The following is a 16,491-nucleotide window of genomic DNA, read 5'->3' as shown; positions in this document are numbered from 1 at the left end:
CAATTGAAAACACAATGCTCAATTTGTGAGAAGGTTCTTTGTTTCATAACTGCCAATGCATATTTTTAGACACTTTACAATAATGGATCTTCTTAGATCTCTGCAGAGGATTGGGCATTTAGATTTGTGAGTTTCATATGAAGAGTATAAATCTATAGTAAATTCTGTACACTACTGTAACAACTCAATGCAAAAACAGAATCTATTGCACACAACAGTACTCTTGAAAACATGATCAGGGTGTGAAGTTTTTTTTATTTATTTTATTTACACCACAATCACTGTGCGGCATCATGTCGCTGAGCTGCATCGGGCCACATCACCTCATCCACATCGCAGGCTATATTGTCTCTTGCCAGGCACCGCGGGAAAAACGCCCTGGAATGGCGGATCCATCCTTGGAAGTTCTCCACTGGGATGTCAACACACGCCAGCTCCATTGCCCTTAGGAGGTTCTCTCTAGTGTATGGTTGTCTGTCATAAACCTTCCATCTCCACGATGAGAAGAACTCCTCTATAGGGTTCAGGAAAGGGGAGTAGGGTGGCAGACAGACGTTTAAAAAGGGGTTACTGTTGGTGGTGAACCACTCTCTGATTTGGTTTGTTCTGTGGAAGCTCACATTATCGGCAATGACTTTGTCTCTGATCTCCCGGAGTCTGATGAGGTTGTTCTCACGAACCATATCCACAATGAGGGTTTCTTGTGCCGCTGTAAATATGGCAACCCTCCCACCTCTATGTGGCATTCTTTCAACTCTAAAGAAAGAAACGTGTTGTCAATTGACATGTTTTACAATACAGTAACAACTGATTTGAAACTAATAGACTACTTTCACAGGCTTGTAAAATTGTATTGTGACAAAGAAAGCAGTAGAGTACAATACCTGTTGTGTTGTGTGAATGCCCTGATAATGGTGGCCACGGTGAACCTACTCAGGTTTGGACGGACTCTTAGTCCTGCTTCAGCCATTGTCATGCCATGGACAATGACATGGTCAATGACTGTTGCTCGCATCTCGTCCGTAATGATGGTGCGAGGTTGTCTTGCTCTCCCTCCTGGACCTTCTCCTCTCCCATGTTGGCCTCCTCCTCTTCTTCCTTGGCCTGCTCCTCTTCCTCCCTGGCCTGCTCCCTGGCCTGCTCCTCTTCCTCCCTGGCCTGCTCCTCTTCCTCCTTGGCCAGCTCTTCTCCCTCCTCTGACTCGATTACCTCTTCCCCTGACTCTGCCTTCATCCATTGTGTTTATTTGGAATCTTCAGCAAACTGTGCACTCTGAACTTGCTTTTATACATGTGGTCACAGCATTAGCAACAGGTGTTTTCAATTTTGAGTCGTTGTGTGTAATGAATGACGCCAGGTGTGTTCATTTTGTTCAAATATTGCTGACTGTGGCAAGCATTTTGCATCACATGAGCTTTCATTTGAGAATAGAGTTCTTTTGCAACTTGTGTTTTAGCAAGGAAAAATGTGTTAAGATTTATGTGAACGGAGGATTGTGTTTTGTGAATTGTGTCTTCATGTGAAATGTGTTTATGATATTGGAAAATGATGGCTAGATTTAGTAAATGTGTTTAGACAACTGATCATTTGGTTTAGAGGATTGGCTTTTGTGTTTTAGCATTTGAGAAAAACTGTAATTTATAAAAATCACTTATATCTTGTCTGAAGCAAGTCCAAGCCTTTTAAAGATGAAGAACTACACATGAACTGATTCATGAAACATTTTCATAGTGCTGGCAGTGAGGGCGTCATTTTTTTGTAATTCTGTTGTGGACTGCAAATTAATTGAAAGTGATGAGTGGTTTAACAGGTGGAGCCCCTGCAGCCCTATAATTGACCCCACTTTTGTGATCCACTACTTTAGAGAGACAAAATTACTCTTAAGGCTGCATGTGAAACAATTATATTGCATAGTCCTCTAAAATGTGCTTTTTCACCACTTCATTCTTGTCACCAGAGCCCATTACAATTGCTACAATGGTCCTCATATTACAGTATCTGTATTCAGGGTTTGATATTCCTTGGGGAAATATAATATGTCTCTGCACTCACTGACAAAATGGAGAAAGCATCTGTTAAATATACTAAACTAAATCTCATTGGGTTAAAATAATCCACTGAAACATGATTATATTGCATAGAGATAAAGCGAAGTTTAACACAATAGCCAGAAAATGTTTTCAGCCAAGTCCCCATTTGAAGACCATTTTCATAAATTGGAAACAGCTTAATTCATAACCGGAGTATTCAACACCTTGCTGACTGTATAACTAACTTGAAGCACAAACATCCAAACTCCTGGCTTATTGTTCTTTGGGACTTTAAAAGAGCAAACCTCAGCCATCAACTGCCAAAAGACAGCACATAAGCGTTCCACCACTGCTACTCCACATTAAAGAATGTCGCTCTGTTCCCTGTGCAGCTAAGTAGGGACTCCCCAATCTATGTCTGGTTCATCCTCTCCTGACCTACAGGCATAAACTAAAATCTGCTAAGCCTGTAGTCAAGACTGTGAGGAGGTGGCCCAATGAGGCAAAGCTGGAGTTACAGGCCTGCTCTCACTGCTTTGATGATTGGTGTTTTTGAGGATGCAGCTGCAGAACTGGATCAACTCTCCTGACACTGTGACATCTTACATCAGTTTTTGTGAGGACGTGTGTGCCGACTAAAACCTTCTGCACATACAACAATAAAACTGGTTTACAACTAAACTGAGGCAGCTTCATAAGGCAAAGACAGGGGCCTACAGAAATGGGGTCTGAAACATAATGAAAAAATAAATCAGATTGACTAAGAGGTACTACACTGAAAAGCTGAAAAACACTCTTTCAGCTACAATGCACTGACCCTGCGTTAGTGTGGACGGCCCTGTGCTAGGGTTGGGCGATATCCACAAAATTGGAATCTACAATGAAACATTGGGTGCGGCAGCGGCGGGGGGTGGTGGTAGCGGTCGTCTTATAAAGGTATGTGTTTCCCACACATACCTTTATGAGGTAAAAAAACGTGATACTACATTACAAGACAAAGTGGACATGGTGGATATCTTACAAGCATGAACCAAGTAAAGCAACATTGAACACACAAGTGCAGATGTCATTAGTTTGTTTTGATCGTTTGATAGGCTACGTCATTAAAAAGCTGGCATGTGGTGCACCTGCTGCTATGAAAATGGAATATCCGGAAAAAAGATGAGTTCTTTATAAAGATTTTATAAAACAAACTGCTGATGGAGGAAGTCAGGGGAGCTCTCATGATCATGATGACTGCCCAACATTGTGATGTCTTCAGCCTTCAGCAGTGGATGATGGCATCGTCTATCGGCCCAACCATAGCTTGCACATCACCAGCTACAGGAGACCACCCCCCACACTGTATATACATATATATAGGCCTATATGTATAGATTAAAATAACACAATTGAATTATGTTGGAGTGAATTAAAAGTGTAAAAAAAAGTGTCAATTTCAGTATATTAGGATAATACCAATTTGCTGAAACAACACTACTATAAAAGTTGCTTCCAAAACAACCAGTTTATGTGCAACTAAATACCACAATTCATTTGTGGAAAACTTAACTTTTTTCAGAGTTCTAGCCTTAGTTCTATATAATCAACACTATAGGTGTCTTTAGGCTGTGATCTTTGTATTTATAAAAGGCTCATTCAGATGCATAATAAGAGTTATGGAACTTAATCTGCATTGCTTATCTTGTAAGCAACCCGGTCTCATTAGTCTACATACAAATAACAATTACACTTACAAATTGTGTGCAGTGCATATGCCGAAGTTTTGCCCGCAGGTTAGCATTAAACATGCTATTCCAATATTGTACTGAGGAGGCAGTCAAATCCTTGAGAAGAAATCCATTGAATCCTTGGGTTAGTGGTATTCAGTTACTCAACAAACTACAGATATTAGAAATACAAAATACTTGGGGTTTTATTAATAACATCATATTGGCTATAAGTAAAAATAATTTTGCTCTTTGTTGATTTCACAAACCATTTGCTCTTCAGGGATTACAAGAATGCAAATTTATTTTAAAATTCAACTTAAAATATAGCCTACTCAGTTATAATGAGCTAATGAGCTTATTTTCATGGCTTGATATGTAGGCCTGTCCCCAAAGGTGATGATGTTGATGGTCTGAGGAGGAGGAGGAGGAGGGGTGGGGGAGAGGAGGAGGGATATCACCAGTTAATAACCCCAGCCTCCTTTGCTGTCAGCATCATGATCGCAGAATGTACCAGGACCCCTTCACCAGCGGAGCCACGGTGTAATGACTGTCCGCGGGCAGAGCTGCAGCCCCGTGACGCATGACATTTCCTCCATCCAGTAGTTGATTTCTCCAAGCAGCGCGGGGTGAAGCTGGAGCTTTGGCACAAACAGTCACACTCAGAGGCTGCCTCTCTGGCGCGTACTTTGCACCGACACATTTTTCCGAGGCTTGTCCTTCCCTCCAGTTGGAGACTTGAAACTTAAGGGACTCTACCGTTGTAGGCAGGGAAGGGAAGGCGGACGGACGGAGAGTGTCGTGCGGTGAATGTAGCGGCAGGCTGGGTGTCTGTCTGCGGAGCGCACAGCGGCGCTGCTGGAGCAGCCGAGAACGCACAGAGTCCCGTCCGACATCCCCGCTTTACCCCCGGTGATCCGAACACGGCAAACATGATTCTCCTTGGGATTGTCCTTGTTCGTTTCTTTTCAGGTAGGCTACGTTCAGTGATTTGATTATTAGCCTACAATAAAAGAGAGAACTCAGTGACCAAGCACAGTCTTTGTTTAGATGCTCCTTGACTCGCAAGTTAGATGGAGGTGAGGATTGAGAGTGGAAAGCCGCACTTCATTTGTAGCCTTAATGTTGCTTCAAGTAAAGAGACTTGCTTAGAGCCGTGGGTTTTTTCCTCGCAACTTTTTAGCATTGTAAAAAAATGTTTCAAATGGCCGTAAATCCTCAAAGATCATTTCTGTCTCAATAATCAACTTTTTGGCTGTGGTCCTGTGCTCTTAGTTCAGGCTAGACAATGCATCTCTCAGCTTTGTCCAAAACGCCACTAGGCTACGCCCTTCCAGCGCCAAGCCCCAAACTGAAAGTTTAAGAGGATGACTGAACCCGGAAACATGCTGACTGACAGGTACCAAAACCTCAGGGCTGGAGTTTATAGTTTGGGTCCTGGCCCTAGATATTTTTTCTTATAGTTTTATAAAAGCTCAAATAATCCTCTTTGTTAGAAAGAAATACATAAAATAACATTTTACATTTATAAATGAGCGTTTTACAGTGTCAATACTGTCATTTTTTAAAAGCCATATTTGCCCCATTTGCAGATGAAAAAAGGCGAAAAATTAAATTAATAAAATGTTTTAAGGTAAAAAACTCAAAAAGAAGTGATTTTGAGAAGCAGTCTTCATGATAAATAGAAAACAGATACATCGGAATGGCGGAATTGAACAGAATTGAATGACAGATACCTTCATTGTATACATTCAAATCTCTTTAAATGTGGCATGTAGATTCAGAGGAAGGTTTAAGTAGTAAAAAAGGGCTAAAACAACAGAATCTGATCCTCCGCAGACCAGAGTGAAGCCTGCACCTCAGTTTGAATGACTAAGGTATTTAATCATTTTATTCAAGCTGTGTTTGAGCAAAGATTCATTTAAAAATTTTCATGTCATATTGTAACTACTCATGGGCCTTTTTGATGATCACTTTGTGATAAACAAATTTGCGCGTGATATTGTCCTTGTTAAGTTTATTCCTTTTTCTGTTTGTGTGTTTTGTGTAGTTCAGTCTGTGTATGTGCTAAAACCTCGTTCTTTGACACTGGGAGTGATCATGACTGAACAAAATGTAAACAAATTACTTACCAAAAATCAGAAGGTTCAATATATGTGGATGAAACACAAGTCTGATGGGCCGTGTCAGTGGCCCGAAATCCTTTCTTAGCACCTACAATAAAGACAGTATGCAAATCCTTCTAAGGCCTGAAGATTAGATAACAGCAGTAGGCGGTCACATTCTACGCATTGTGGGTAAATACATATTAATAAAAATGATTGTTAGAGATAAATGCATGAAACTGATCTTTATCTTTAATCAACATAAATGTTAAAATACACTGAGTACACAGAGAGAGAAAGCATGAAACAAAAAGTGCAAAATTGAAATTTTGTGCTCTGTTATTGTGAGAGCCTAGGGGCCACTTTCTAATAGTGCTTCAACAGGACACACCCTTATCTGGCTGTTGTTGGGTGTTTTTCATAGTTCAAGTCTGACCTAGAGAAAAAAAGCCAAAACTATCTTTGCTCACTCTCAGATGTGGACATTTAGTACCACTCAAATGTACTCAATGTTTGTTTACATTTTCTTTTAATTCAGCATCTACACATATGTTAAATCAGTGAGGTGAGGTCTGTGCAAATGATTTCTAAGTTCTTCATGTTTTCTTCTTATTATTAAAACAATTCCAGTTTTTGTACTATTGTTCCGCTGGTGGTTCCCAACCTTTTTGTCAAGTATTTTACCACAATGTTTGTAGTTGATGTTTGGCTGTGTGTGATTTCATACAAGACACCGAGTTCCTGGAGTTGTTGATGTTCAGGTCGGTTTTTTATTGTGGCATTTTTTGCAGTAGTTTTGGTTTAGTTTGCAGTTGTACTTTTACTACTAGGTGTGGCAGAAACTGAAAGCTTTAATCATTTATCCATTACTTTAGCTTTATGTTGGTCTCTTTCTAGCTACTTTTCATGCAGTCTCAAGGGCGGCTGTTACAACTGACTCGGTCGGTGGATGACTGAGGTGTCTTGTGCTGTCAGACTACCTAGTTGGTAGGTTATTGTGACAATAAATGTACTAAAGATCAGCCTGACACCAATTTGAAAGCAAATCTTTGTGTTTATTTTCCTACTAAACACACATATATGGACACGTTATATGGAATCATGATTTATACCTTTTTAAATTTTTCCAATTAGCTCAACTCCTCCACAGCCATATACCCCTGGTAACAGCAGGAGGATTATCTCACAGCTGTAGAAGGACTGACATTGTGAGAGTGGTCAGTACTGCAGCCCTGCCCCACTGTGTTCAATAGTCATGTTAATGATTGTCCAGCTTATAGTGACACTGTAATGTTGAGTGACAGGCTCATATATCACCCTGTCTCTGCGTCAGGTTTACCCTCCCTCCCTCAAGGCTTTCAGGTTGTGTCTGAGTTTCCTTTTTTTCAATCTCAATCTAAATTTCCCATTGGATTCAGAGGCGCGTCAGAATAAATTGTTCAAGTCGTTCAATGAGGAAGTGCAGTCAACCGGAGCCAGTGTGCAAACACATTTGGAGCAGTGGTGGTTGACATCTTATCGGTGCGCTGGCAGGTGTGCATGTTTGTGTGTATTTTTAGGGGTGGGAGGGTGCGTGACAGGGCTCATTTTGCGTAGACACCACAAGTGGGTTTTTGAAGACCTATACTGATACCGATACTTAGGGAGTGAAGCTGCCCACAAGGAATATTTAACTTGTCTTTTAGATAATAATATACCGTTTTTCTTTGTTGGTTCCCCTTAAAGATCTTGAAAACCTTTCTCAATCACCAATCAAAATTTTGAAACATGATCAAGCTTCACCCACACACTCCAGATGAAGCAGATTAGCTGAGTTTTAGACTCTTGAAAAATAGTACCTAAATAATTTTTTCCTAACTTCACATTAGATTATTGTTTATTTTGTTCACGAGGTTTAGAAACTAAGTTTTCAGGGGCAGCTTTGAGGTAATTAAAATCATCTTATTAAACACTGTCTTGCACATATGTCTCTATCTTTTCTTCCTGTGTTCTGTGTACTCGACCCTGGCATTCTCACCATTATAAACCTTTTCATTCAATAAAAGTTTCTTGCAGAAGAAAATTAAAGCTATCCGAGCCCTTACTTGGTTGGAAAAGCAGCACAGAGATCAAACTGTTTAATTTTAATAGAGATATTTGTATCATCAACTCCTGTGTCATAACTGTCTGTAAATCATTGCTTTTTGTGGAGCAATTTATACGACAGGAGTTAAACACAGCACAGCTAATAAGCTACGATAGCTTCCTCCATTTTGGACTCTGTTTGCTCTCTGTTCCCTTAAAGGTGAGCACTGTCAAGACAGCTTGCTGTTGGTCAATGGCACAAATTGGCAGACAAAACATTGTAGGAATTTCAGCAATTCCTTTTGGAAGTGCCATTTTAGGGTCTGTGTCCACCGTTCTGAAAAAAAAGCTGTCTTAAATTACTGGGAGAGTAAGAGTGATTCTTAGCTTTAAGAAATTTGATAACTTGCTTTTATTCTTAAGTTTAAAAGTAGGAGTAAATTTCATGAATTAGGACACTTAGGACTAAAATTGCACTTTGAGAAGCTTGATAAGGCCCAGGTCTTTAGACATGAATAAGCTCCTCCAGAGCAACTACAATTTTTTTCACAGGTTGAGTAGAACTCATAACCAGTGAAGTAACCTTTATGTGAAAATTAATAGAACAACCCTTTAAATAAAAGGTTACCATCTGCTAACCTTTATATTGATACACTGTGTATGTGTTATATTGGTCTAACTTTAGACGTTACCTCATTTAAACACACCACCTCCACTTTTAGCTCATAAAACACACACAGAGACACACAGGTGTCAGGTGTTTCAAAGTGTAGGCTAGAGGCAATCTCACTGTACTAACACACCTATTACTGATGATTTTACAGAAACTGCTGGGGTGTGTGTATGACCAACAGGAGAAGTAGGTAGATTAGAGAGAGAATGTCTTATCTGTATTGATCTCCAGTGACAGATGATGACGTCTATGAAGAGCAATGAGGCCAGAGAAATGAGCATCATAAACCTGCTTTGACGATAAGTGTAAAAGCTGCTTGGAATAGGAGAGGCCATCATCCCGTGTCACGAGAGAGAGAGGGGGAGAGGGAGAGGGAGAGGTGAATGAACGTGGTGAGATGTGAGGAAATCCATCTTCCTTCTCCTGTCACATTTAATGAAAAACTTACCTGGCCTCCATCCACCTGGTTCCATCTGATCTGGATGCGAGGTTTGTGGTGTGTGCATGTGTTAGTATATGTGTGTGTGATAGTGTTCTTCTCAAAGGGAATGGTGTATCCAAGGGGTAGTTTAGAGGTCTTCTGTGTGTTTTGCTAATAACTGGGATTTGGAACTCAAACATAGGGGCGGCAGATGGTGTGTTGGCTTCTCTTTCTGTGGCTGTGTGTGCATCAAATGTATGAACAGGAAGAGTGAGTGCTGTGTGTGTGTGTTGGAGTGTCCTTACTCAAACTCAGTCAGTGGTCCCCGAAGGTACCACGGCTCGATGTGGTCAGAGCCTGTGCTGATCCCAGGTCAGCCGAGGCCTGACCTCAGGCCCATCTGCCATCATTATGACAGATGTGTCAGAGAGTGGCTTCAGATCTGTGGCTGGACCCACAATCCCCAGTTAGTGTTTCTAAGAGACTGCCCTCCCTGTTGGCAGGAGGACCTCTGCCAGACATTTAGTTTGGTTCTTTAAATGCTAAATATGTTTGGAAACACACATGAATGAAATGTGTCTTCTACTCTGTTGTTTGTCTAACGGTAGGAGAAGGAAGTGCCAAAACATATGATAAAGAGGAGTCTGAGACATTGCCCATGGAAGTAAATAATACCTTTCCAAATCACATTTCAGCACAAAATCAGTGTTACTAAGTTAGAAGTTCACAGATAGGTGACTCTGACCTGACAGCCAAGTTTAATAACCTAATAAAAAAAATTTATTAACACAAGTTAGAAAATAACAAGGCATAAGAGCGCTTACATTCCGACAGACACTTCTCGAAGGCATTCATGGTGTTGCACTAGGTTGTTCACATGAAAAATGATGGTCCTACATACTTGTGTGCCGATGTAATAGCTCAGCAGGAAAGTGGAAGAAAAATGTAATTCTGCCTGGCATCGTTATCTTGCACTACCTTTCTTTATAATGTGTATTGCTTTCTGTTTAGTAGTTTATAATGAGATTAACTCAATAGTGCGTGACTTCAGACTTCAGATACGTTCAGTTCACTGTTCACCAAAAACATGAGTATGTTCAATGATCGGTGCTTTTTAGGCGCATTCATGCACAACACTGTATGCATACACTGCCTGTATGCACTGTCAAACTTTTGATCTTATTTGCGGAAGACTGCAAATGGTAGGTATTTCTGTCCATGTAGTTGTCCTTTGTGGATTGACAACACATTTAATGTGGTCACAATGCGTCCCTGATCACTTCCAGAGGTGGTTTGGCCTATCGGCTATCTTGTGCTAAATAATACGTGTGGTCCTCCATTTGTCCTAATTTCACTTCTCTTCTTATTTCTGATTAACCAGACTACAACTACTACTACTATTACTACTACTAATTATTATTATATTTCTTATTATTACATATTTAACAAAGTAACAAGTGTCTAAACTGCCGGAATTCTACAAGAAGAATGTAGTGACAAAACGCACTCAGTAGAGCAGTTTGTCCATTTTGTTTTCTACTATAGAAACATGGTGGCGCAACATGGCATTTGACATGGAAGGGGACCCATGGTGTATGTAGATAGAAAGGGTTCATTCTAAGGTAATAAATAAATAAACTGTTCATTATATAAGGTCTTTATACACCACTGAAAACATACTTATGTATATTATATTGTATTTCTATCAAAAGATCCCTCTAAATATTACACTGGACCTTTAAATGTTCCCAAAAGTTCCAGAAAAAAAAAACAAGCAAGTAGACTTTGCCAGTCTGGCTTTTCCAAAGTCAACACTTAAAATATAAGATGTATATATATATATATGACAGTTTCTTTATATATAAGGCAATTATTATTATTATGTGAGCAAGACTAAAAGTGCTAAGGATACCTAGAGGCTGTTCATTACGTCCATTTGGATATTTTGGACAGAAAGGGTGTATGTTTGGTCTCAACACTGGTAGATAATGCCAACAAGTTGGCTCAAATATTGATAGGGACAATTCTGTCCTCCCAGAATTTTGAAAGAGCATAAATAATAATAATAAATAATATGCAAACCTACACCCTTGTTGGACAGACATGATCAGATTTGTTGGTCATGGAACTTTACAAGTAGTGGGGTTAAAAATGTGTTAAAAAATTTGTCCTGACGGTTGCGTTAGCGAAAGATCATTTAGATCGATAGAAGATCATTTTTTCACACACTGCTCTCAACATTGAGATATACATGAATAAAAACATTACTCACTAGCCTACTTAATTCTGCTCTCCTTGCCTTCACTTCTAATATTTCCACAGAAGCATACAAACATTCACCTCTACTGCAAACACAGAAGCGTGCCCTACCTCTTTCTTTATCTCTTTCCCTGTATTTGTCGGCCCTCTTGACTTTCTCCATCAGCAGTGGGCTGTTTTATGAAGTGGCCAAAATGACACAGCACTCGCGATTTTCACCCGCGATACCGCTTTCACCCTCGGGTGCGCGGAGGAGGCTTTTTAAGGAAGCCAATCAAGTATGAGGAAGCCAATCAAAACTGAAACCAACACTGTACCCAGTTGCACCTGCACCAAAGTGTTCACTGTTGCTTTACCTGGTCCATGCTTGTGAAATATCCACCTTCTGAGTCTTATAACGGAATGGATGATCATTGCTCTCAGTGTTTCTCTGCAAAATACGTAATTGCGGCCCTTAACGTACCTCAACGGCCACCCAAGTAAAGCTGATGTGTGGGAAACACTGATATTAATATCAATCTGACCGGCCCACCCCGAAACAAATAGTCCGGACCCTCTGGGATATGCCAGAATTGCCAGGTGGCCAATCCGCCCCTTACTCCTTGAGTAAACTTTGTCTTATAGCCTATTTGATACATATTTTCATTGTCAGGTAGCCGATTGCCACATGCATTGTGTCCTGTCAGGTTACAGCTGAATAAACATAGCCCATTTAAAAATCAAATGTAGCCTAATAGGCCAAGAGGGGAGTTCCAGCACTTTATCATTCATTAAGGAAATTCCTGTCTGGTAAATGATGGATGAGCTACGCTGTATAAAATGTCATATTGTTAACGTATTGACTTCTTCCTCCACTCCTGCATTTTAGAGCCTATCATGGTCTGCGTTGGCGCGCCTTCATATTTATAGCTCAACCCAATTAAAATGGAGGCTCTGCTCTTTATTTACCCGTTGCCATGGTGAATCATAGTATTGGAGCTCCATTCATGATGGCTTTTTTTCATCCCCACGCACGCGCTTCCATCAGTTTCAAGTTTCCCATCTCAGTCTCAGTCAACTTAGAGCTCAGGGTTTGTTAAGCCTGACACAAGCAAGGAAACACTTCCTTTTAAGAGGCAGAAACCTCAAGCAGAACCATGGCTCAGGCTCCATCGGTTGGGGATGAGAGAAAGAGAGAGAGAGAGAGAGAGAGACGAGATAGCAAGAAAGAGGTCGCTACACTTACAGCTCAGCTCTTGGCAATAGTACGGTAGATTATTTCATTACAGATCTAGATCCAATGCCTCTCAGAGCTTTCACAGTCAGCCCCCTCACATCCCTCTCAGACCACAGCAAAATCACTATCGATCTGAAAAGGGCTCAGTCTAAGTCTGGAGCCCCTAGTGCCTGTGAACTGTTTAACAGCACATACCCATACAGATGGACCCCAGACAGCATGGGGGCGTACGAAAGGGCACTGGAAAATCAAAACATACATGATTTAACTCATTTATTTCTAACAGAAACATTTCCCCAGAATAATTCTGGTGTAAATTCTGCTGTGGACAAAATCAATAAAATTTTCACTTGGCTCTATTGTCTAATTTGAAAGCCTCCAAAATCTCAACAAATGACCAATAACAAATGGTTTGACACTGAATGCAAAAACCTGAGGAAAACTTTAAGGAAATTATCAAATGAAAGGCATAGGGACCCAGATAACCACAACAATACGCTGTCAATATGAAGCCACTCTGAAACAATACAAGTACACCCTAAAAACTAAGAAAGCAAGAACACAGCAAGAAGCAGCTCTGTAAAACTCAGGAATCCGTAGAGTCCAAACAGTTCTGGGAGAAATGGAACAACCTAAACAAAATCCAGCAGGATGAATTGCCGATCCAAGATGGAAATACTTGGATTAATCACTTTAGTGAATTATATAGTAATATTGGAAAAAATGATGATCAGTACAAGATATTCCTGAAATGGAAAACTCTGGAGGCGGTGATAAAAAACAACCAAAACCCTCTAGATTACCCTGTAACAGAACAAGACAGAACAGAAGTCATCCAGTCCCTGAAAGGAAAAAAGGCTGGTGGTATTGATGGAATCCTCAATGAAATGATCAAATACTCAGACCATAAAATCAGATAACTAAATCAGATAAAACTATTCAATACTATTCTAGCAACTGGAACTCTTCCAGACATCTGGAACAAAGGTTTAATAACCCCAATTCATGAATCCGGAGATAAATATGATCCAAATAACTACAGAGGAATATGTGTATCCAGTAACCTGGGAAAATATTCTGCAACATCATTAATAAACGACTTGTCAACTTTCTTGATGACAAGAATATTTTGCATGAATGCCGAATAGTTTTTTTGCCAAACTGCCGCTCAACGGACCAAATATTGTGACGTCACAATAAAAACGTGTCATAAAGCGTTTAGCGGGGCCGTCAAACCAAGCTAGTCTAAGCGGAGGCCCTTTGGCTCGACTCGCCTTTGTTTCAGCTGTGTAGATTTCGAATATTGACAGTTTTACGAGAAGTGGTGGCGGAACAAAAATGCTTGAATATTTCCAGAGTTGAGGAGCTCCGCCAAGTGGCTGCAGGGGAAGCCTGCTGTGACCCGCGGGAGGAGCGTGTGAGGCCGGCCAGCCGCCCGCTCACAGAGCCCTCTGCTCCCGCCGTCACACAGACCGCTGCAGCAACAACGGCAGAGGAAAACACAGCTGGAAGGTTTTCATACCGCTTATCTGTCTTTACATTCTGAGGAAGGTTGAAACGTTTTAACTTAAAAAAAAGAAAGCTGTGTGGATCGCTGGTGTGTGTGTCACATTGAACATTATGTCACAGCAGTTGTGTGTGGCGTCACTGTGACGACAAGCTACGTACTATCTCTGGGTACTATCTGCAATGGAAAACGGAGCAGGGCCGAGTAGAGTCGAGTCTATCGATTTGCGCTATGGTAGCCTTTTTTGGCAAAGCAGCATTGATCATCAGAACACTGGCAACAGTTCAACATTTAGTCCTAAAAGACGATGCAACTCCGACTCTGTTTGGGCCTGGAAATTCACAATCACCTGTAAGTATGCTTTATTGGTTGTGAATTATATTTAAAATAAACAGGGCAATGTAACTTCACAGACTGTTCAAGTGCGGAGTTGTTGTAAACGTTGGCTAACACTGCTAAAGTTATAGCTATGATGCTAACGTTACACCTGATGTGAAAGCTACTGAGCAAACGTTCAAATTGTTTGGCCAATTTTTATGTAAAATTAAGTTGAAATATGGTGATTCTTGTAGTGATTTATGATTAGATGTGGAACAATGATGTTGTGTGGTTGTGGACTTGTGAGTAACTTATACCATCTGCTAGGTTACAGTCGCAGTCTGAAGCGGCTTTGATTTGGGTCACACTACCTTGTTTCTTACGACCCGCCCTTCTCTGCTTCTGATTGGCTAGTAGTCCTTACCTGGGAACTGCGCATGTGCAACTCCCAACAAAGAGTTTGTACAAGTAAGATGCATCACTCTGCGATGTGAACACATAGGGTGAAAAGAGGAGCTGCAGTAGGCATAATAAGCAAAACCAATGGTGTACCATCCACTCCCTACACCATTGGTTTTGTTGTTTGTTATTTAGTTTACCTGTGTGTCTCCAGTTTTTGTTACATTCCAAGAGCTGGGCTGTGACAGTACATACACATGTTCACTACTGTAAAATAGTATATTTATATAAAAGTATAAAAGTTGAGGTTTAGGACTTTTTAATAATAAAAATAAAGAAGTCAACTACAGCCAATCTCTAATGTGATCGTAGTGTTCCAGTACAGTGCCTCTCTTTAGCACCCCCAGTGGACATTTGTTTCTTAAAACTGTGGCAAAATGTACCTCAGGGTATGTAATTGTGGAGCTGCAAAAATGTAGTCAGAGGTATGTATATCCTATGAGACCAGGTTGTTATTGTTTTACTTCTTTTCTTTTTTTTTCAAGTCTTATAGAGATCTCTTTCACACAATCAAACATTGTTGTCATGACATCATGTCATGTTGTCATGGAGCAGCCAACAAGTAAGTACAATTAAGTAAGTAACAAGTACAGACAGTAAAGGTAGTAGTAGTAGTAGATAGTGGTACAGACTGAAAATGAATAATGGTACAGATATTTATTGTAATGTTAAAGAAAATAACAATAATAGTTAGTATTAACAATTGTAAATGCTCCGTACTTGTATAGCGCCTTTCTAGTCTTTTCGACCACTCAAACCGCTTTTACACTACATCTGCATTCACCAGTCACACACATTTATACACTGAGCCTAAGTGCTCAAACGGAAACTAACATTCGCCAGGGGCAAATCAGGGTTCAGTATCTTGCCCAAGGACACTTCGACACGCCCAAGGACACTTCGACACGCAACCAGAGGGAGCCAGGGATTGAACCGCCGACCTTCCGATTAACGGCCAACCCGCTCTACCTCCTGAGCCACAGCCACCCCATGTAGCAAAAGGTGTCAGGCAGCAACAATGGGGCTAGGCCTGAACGATTAATCAGAATTAGAATCAGATTTATTTGCCAGGTTTGTGTACACATACGAGGAATTTGACTTGATTGTACATTGCTACATAGCAGAGGTAGGTGGATTTGGTATACAGTATGAAAATATGTGTTGGGCTGCCACTTCAGGTCCTGGTCATATAGTGGATCCCAGAGACCTGAAGGATTCCAAGTCAACGGTCAGTTTTTTCCCCACTTCTGAAGGCCTCCTCCTTGGTCTGACGAAGCTGCCTGAGTTTCACTGTGAACCAGGGTTTTTGGTTGTTGTATGTGCGGAAGGTTTTAGTCGGCACACAAATGTCCTCACAAAAACTGATGTAAGATGTCACAGTGTCAGTTAGTTCGTCCAGGTCAGTGGCTGCAGCTTCAAAAACATTCCAGTCAGTGCAGTCAAAGCAGGCCTGAAACTCCAGCTTTGACTCGTTGGTCCATCTTTTCACAGTCTTTACAACAGGTTTAGCAGATTTCAGTTTTTGCCTGTGTGTCAGGATAAGATGAACCAGACCGTGATCAGAGAGTCCCAAGTCTGCACGGGGGACAGAGCGATAGGCGTCCTTTAATGTTGTGTAGCAGTGGTCCAGTGTGTTAGTGTTCCTGGTGGGACACTTAATATGCTGTCTGTACTTTGGGAGTTCATGGTTGAAGTTTGCTCTGTTGAAGTCCCCGAGAACAATGAGCAGG

The 16,491-nt window shown here is 40.8% G+C and overlaps 2 protein-coding genes across 2 annotated transcripts in view; one reads left to right on the top strand and one right to left on the bottom strand.

The window, feature by feature from the left end:
* Positions 1-235: 235 nt before the first annotated feature.
* On the bottom strand, positions 236-1,098 carry LOC119888961. Its single transcript, XM_038699773.1, has 2 exons — positions 885-1,098; positions 236-756 (listed from the first exon to the last, which is right to left on the bottom strand). The coding sequence occupies exons 1-2, from the start codon at positions 1,013-1,015 to the stop codon at positions 279-281; spliced, it is 609 nt and encodes a 202-aa protein (XP_038555701.1). The 5' UTR covers positions 1,016-1,098; the 3' UTR covers positions 236-278.
* A 2,403-nt stretch (positions 1,099-3,501) lies between these two features.
* Positions 3,502-16,491, top strand: part of LOC119889140 (GDNF family receptor alpha-4-like) — a 123,552-nt gene continuing 110,562 nt past the window's right edge. The window contains exon 1 of the mRNA XM_038700010.1: positions 3,502-4,711. Within this exon, the coding sequence (XP_038555938.1) occupies positions 4,672-4,711 (40 nt within the window). The 5' untranslated portion in view covers positions 3,502-4,671. The remainder of the gene's footprint in view (positions 4,712-16,491) is intronic.

Source organism: Micropterus salmoides, unplaced genomic scaffold (genome assembly GCF_014851395.1).
Source record: "Micropterus salmoides isolate LMB-PRFRI ecotype aquatic unplaced genomic scaffold, ASM1485139v1 Ms_hic_scaffold_5, whole genome shotgun sequence".
NCBI classification, from domain to species: domain Eukaryota; kingdom Metazoa; phylum Chordata; class Actinopteri; order Centrarchiformes; family Centrarchidae; genus Micropterus; species Micropterus salmoides.
The sequence above is the reverse complement of the archived record's forward strand: the minus strand, read 5'-3'. Positions and strand labels throughout refer to the sequence as shown.